General features: G+C 38.9%; 1 protein-coding gene across 1 annotated transcript; it reads right to left on the reverse strand.

Moving 5' to 3' along the window:
- Positions 1 to 765: 765 nt before the first annotated feature.
- On the reverse strand, positions 766 to 4,931 carry LOC131056356 (disease resistance protein RPV1). Its single transcript, XM_057990718.2, has 4 exons — positions 4,206 to 4,931; positions 2,879 to 3,986; positions 2,288 to 2,596; positions 766 to 2,196 (listed from the first exon to the last, which is right to left on the reverse strand). Exons 1-4 carry the CDS (start codon positions 4,739 to 4,741, stop codon positions 997 to 999), a joined length of 3,153 nt encoding a protein of 1,050 aa, XP_057846701.2. The 5' UTR covers positions 4,742 to 4,931; the 3' UTR covers positions 766 to 996.
- Positions 4,932 to 5,525: the final 594 nt, after the last annotated feature.

Genomic DNA, 5,525 nt, shown 5'->3' on the forward strand with positions numbered 1-5,525 from the left:
TAGTTGATTATTGTAAATTTTAGATTAGTGGAAACATAGAGCATTTATGTACATTAGTCATCTAGCTCATTGCTCTTTTTCGATGCTCTGTATTTGTCACATGAATTATTAGGTTCAGAACAAGTGCAAATAGTCACGTTAAAATTAAAAGACATGCTGGTCAAGATTATTTATAGCATCTTGCACCCTTTTGTACAATGCACAACCATGTATCTCAATAAATAGTTTGTTGATTCCATAGATGAAATATCTTCAACGTAAAAATAACTATTGAAGAAAATTAAGTATACATTAATTAAAAATATTTATATCTATTTATTTTTATACAATAATAATGTATTGTATATTATACAAATGATAGATACACAAAAATTAACAAAGTATTAAAAAACAATCAAAACATTAAATATGATTAATTGTAAAAAAAAAATGATAATTGTTGCATAGACAATACATAAAGTAGGTAGGAATTTCATAAATTGCATAGTGTTTAAGATTTTTTTAGAATTGTATAGGGATAGATATGAATGACATCACAAATGTCATTCAAGGAGACAACATAATGTTAAAGTGAACAATGTACTTTTTTATGATACATAAAATATTTTATGGCATTCAAGTCATTAATTGAACGTAAAAATTTATTTAAAAAATCATTTTTTACAATGACTATTCCCAACACCAATCAATAGAGAGAAAGATAAATGATATTTTTAAAATCATTAAATAAAAAAATAATTATAAACTATAAAAATGTTTGCTCAAATTTTTTAATTCGATACAATGAAGATTAATTGTTAGATTGAATACAATGAATTAATATCCTGATGGCAATGATAAAAGTCTTCAAATATTGCAGTCTGCCCTCTCTCAGTGACGTGAATGCATTGAATATGGTGGTTTGATTACAGCTTTTGACATCAATTCATAACATTTTTTTATTAAACGGGACGAAGAACGTCTGAGAAAATTTAAAGAGGGCACTTTCACAGTAATTCAAATTCCTCTAAGGAAGCCAATTCTTAGGCGTGGACATTCAACTATATTCAGCTTCTCGAGTGGACCCAAACGTTCCACCCCTTCTGGCGTCTCCAGTCTTTGGCACTTTCGCAATTTTAGAATCTTCAAGGAAGTTAACTTTCCAAAATTTGGAAGAATTTCTAATTCTGGACAGTAATCTATTCTAAACTTCTCCAATGATCCCAAACCTTCAAAACCTTCAAATGCCTTCACTTTCGGGCAAGATTTCAATTCAAATTCTTTTAATGAAAGTAATTTAGCAAAGCTCGGAAGCTCACCCAAGTTTGGACAGTAAGAAATGATCATTGTCTTAAGCTTTTCGAGGTGACAAATACCTCTGATGCTCTGTAGGACATTACAATGCTCTACCTTTATGGTCTCCATTGTTCTTGGGAGGGTTTCGATCTCCCTTAAGAGATGATTAGATCGAAGAGACAGACTCAAAAGGCGAGGACAACATGCTTCAGGAATTGAAAGCTTGGACATTTTTGTAGACATTATTTCTAGTTCAATCAAGGAGGGCAAGTCCCACAGAGATGTTGGCAAAGATTCCAAGTGGGGGCAAGATGATATTTTAAGTGCAGTTAATGCTGACAAATTACCTATAGAGCTCGGCAAGGTTTTTAACAACTCACTATTTATCTCCAGCACAGGCAACTTTCTTAGTTGCCCGATTTTATCTGGCAGTTCCCTCAACCTTGTGTCCTTTAAATAAAGCTCTGTCAAAGACGCCCCATTTGGGAGGGGAAAAGTTTCCAGATTCCTGCATTCGTTCAGATTCAGGTACTCCAACTTTCTCATCTGCTCCAGAATGTCTGAATTCTCTGTCTTGAAGCTTAACTCCCGGCACCCCTCTAAATTCAGATATTGAAGGAGTGTCAACTGCTTAAAGGAATCTGACAATGTCATCAACTGCGAGCAGTAGGAGAAATCTAGATGCCGCAGGTTAGTCAAATTGCCAAAATTTCTCGGCAACGATGATAGGTTTTCACACCTAGATAATTGCAGGTGTTCCAGAGATTGCAGAAAACAAAATTGGTTTGGGAGGCTTGTCATTGCAGATGATTTGGGATTTAACCTTATCTCTTTCAAATGCATCATATTTCCTATTGATTCCGGAAACCCTCGGAAATTCTGGCAGCCCTGGATTGTCAGTTCTCTTAATTGTAATGGAGCCTGCAACCAATTTTCGCTTCAATTAAATGGCATGCATACAAAAATAATCCGAGGTAAATATTTAAAAGAACTGTCAAAGCATGATACTTACATCCGCATCAGTGTCCCACAAGTTTTCTAAATTCCGAGCACCAGTGAGAAGTAAAATTCTCAAGCTTTGCAATGAAAACCAAGGAAGTTTTCTGTGAAGAAAATTATAATAGCAAAGCCAGATCAGTCCTCTTGGTAAGTCGCCATTTCCTTGATCAGTATTACTTCCCATACAAACCAAAATCTTCAAGCCGACCGAGGAGGGCTTGAGGCTACGAACTCCTTGGCTTGTGTTTATCTTTACCTTCCTTTGCGAGTACCAATTGACACGAGTTGCATTTGCTACTATTCCTCGGATTTGTATTCCTACCTGAAAAAAGGGAAGGTTAAAACTGGTTAGGATGTATACTAGAGGAGAAAGATGAGCCTCCTATGTCATGATTAAGGTAGTCAGGAGAAATGTTAATTCGGGATAAAACACTGTCATCATCTATGCAGATAATTTTGGAAATCATAAAACTACCTCCAAAATAAGAAAATAAGTAGATAATAAAAACCCACAAAACAGCTGAATACAATACCGCTCAAAACAAAAACATGGATCAAATTAGGAATAAAATTTCAAAACCACAAAACCACAAACTGACTTCACCTGTTGAGGCTGAACCTGGATAATCTGGTTTCGAAACCACAGGCGATAGGGTGTCTGTTCATTTGCGATTTCCCTTCCTAAATCTCTCAAGTGATCGTGCATTCTTATACGATTCCACTGATCGAGATCAACAAGACATTTATTGAAAAGCTTTTCCCAACCGAGCAGACCGTCCCATTCTGAACCGTCCCACACTGCAATGGCCGTACTGGTCCTTCGTCCAATAAAGAAACAAGCTGCATCCAGAAACATCTGTTTCTCTTCTTCATCTAACGCATCATAGCTGACCTTCAGCCGTTTTTTGATGTCCATGGGCAATATTCTTAAAATTTTATTCAATGTTCGCTGCCAGTATGCCTTGTCGGACTTGCCATAAAGCTGTGCCCCTAACACCTTGAGTGACAAAGGCAATCCATCGCAAGCCTTTATGAACTTTTTAACAAGACCCTCAAATTCCGGTGGTGGAGACTGTTGTAAGAATGCATGACAACAGAAAAGCTGCTCGGCATGAGTTTCATTCAGAGGCCTCATTTTAAAAACAGTAGAGATGCCCCACGCATTGAGAACATCAAGCTCACGTGTGGTAACAATAATCAAATTTCGGTGGCCTAAGCTTTCCCTTGGTGGCAATAGAGCCTCCAGTTGGTCTGGATGATCAACATCATCCAAAATGATAAGAGCAGACTTTTCAGCATCTAGTTGATTTGATCTCCAACGGTTTTTGACAATCTGTTTGCCTTCGGCTATATTGTCAAGAGGTACGTCCCTGACGTCGAGGTCGAGGTCGAGGTCCTTCAAAAGCTTCTTCTGTTTCATAGGTAACTCGCCACTCTCTGCAGCATGTTGAACATCTGAGAGAAAACTGGCATAATCCATGCCCGAGCATCTTCTATTATAGAATTCTTTTGCCAGGGTGGTTTTTCCGATTCCACCCATACCCCAGATTCCAACAATCTGTACATTCTCAGGAGCTGATTGAATTGCAGTCTTTTCAAAGTCTTGCACAACTTCATCCAGACCCACTGGATACTTTGCCACCTCTAAGCATAGCGGGTCCATTTCTTTCAATATACGATTCACCACACTTTTCACAACCTGCTGCTCGTCACTGAGCATGTCCGAGCCATTAAAACATGGATCAAATTAAGAATAAAAGGACCCAAACTCATGATAGGCAAGATAACAAAAGATTAAGCAGGGATCTAATCTTACATTTGAAAGGGGCAAGAAAAAAATCACAAATACATTAGGACTAGATACACAAATCTACCTAATTTGAGACGTCAATGGGAAACCTGCGCAAAAGGAAGAGCGATTTGGTACGTACCCTATGATCTTTCCAATATAACACGAGACTTGTTGGAGCGCCACTTTCCAGCGTTGAAGGTCTTCTGAAGGGTATCTGCCCTTCTTTTCATGCTCGGAGAAGGCATCCGCGTATTCTCCTGTTCCTCCGACAGCCCACCTTAAATCAGAAGGCTGAACATGATAAAAGACAGGGATAATTGTGGTGCCGGTTTCCACCATAATTGCCAGTTCCGCCAAGCACCAGGCGGATCGTGCATAATTTTTAGAAAAAATTGCTATGTGAATTGAAGCACTACGTATTGCTTGTTCTAAAGCTCTCGGAAAGAATTCCCCAAGCTCCAGCTCATTTTGGTCCAGGAACACTCGCAGTCCCCTGGCATGAAGGTGATTGTAGATTCTACTGGCCACCGTGTGTTTGACATCATCTCCGTGATGATTGATGAATACATCCCAAGACTGTTGTTTCATTCCAGATGAGGATGCAACACAAGTAGAGGCAGATGGTATTATTGGATCGAAAGCATTTCGGCCACCATAGCCAGAACTGGATGCCATTGAAACAAATCGAGATGAAAAGAAACAATTACAAGGAAAACAATAAAAACGGCCTTGATGAAGCAGAGGCTTATTACTTCGCACTAAATTGAAGTTACAGAAACAAAGCAAAACGTTTAAAACAGTCTTCCAAGACAAAGACTTGTCATGTGCATTAAAAAGGGGTGTCAGAACATATTAAGAACGAAGAAAGAAGGAAATGCTTTGCAGAGTTCGTGGAAACATGTATAGAATCCACACAGAAGGCCGGATTTAACCAACACACTTATAAGCTTTGACCGCTGAGGGTGGCTGGTGTGGGGCCCCAAAGAATTCCGTTTCCGTTCTGTTTCCGTCACTCTCCTCTGACCCTTGCCAGTGACAATGACTGCTGCGGTTTATTTTGAATTGAGTTTTGAATCTATCCCACCCTTTGTTCTGCCCGCGCACCACGACTATGACTTTGCCCTTGACTTCCCAGGCTCTTCAGTCGCTCGCTTTGTCTGATGCCATTACCTGTCTTGTATGCAGATGTCTGGGAGGAAAATGCCGAGGCAAAAAAACAGCGCTGTTATCATTGTTTAGGAAATGGTTTCCAAGGTGAATACAGAGACATTGTAAAAGGAAAGTAAGGATTGACAGAGTCCATAAGTCCAACCGTGACAAAATCAAAGCCCTGCCATCGTATACAACATTACTGAGGGGAAAAGATATCAGAGTTGCTCCTTTGCTAATGGAGATGCTTGTAGATGAAGGTCACAGCATTTGTGAAAGAGCATTGTTGGTGGTAAACACCCTTTGTTTT

Source organism: Cryptomeria japonica, chromosome 7 (assembly GCF_030272615.1).
Source record: "Cryptomeria japonica chromosome 7, Sugi_1.0, whole genome shotgun sequence".
NCBI classification, from domain to species: domain Eukaryota; kingdom Viridiplantae; phylum Streptophyta; class Pinopsida; order Cupressales; family Cupressaceae; genus Cryptomeria; species Cryptomeria japonica.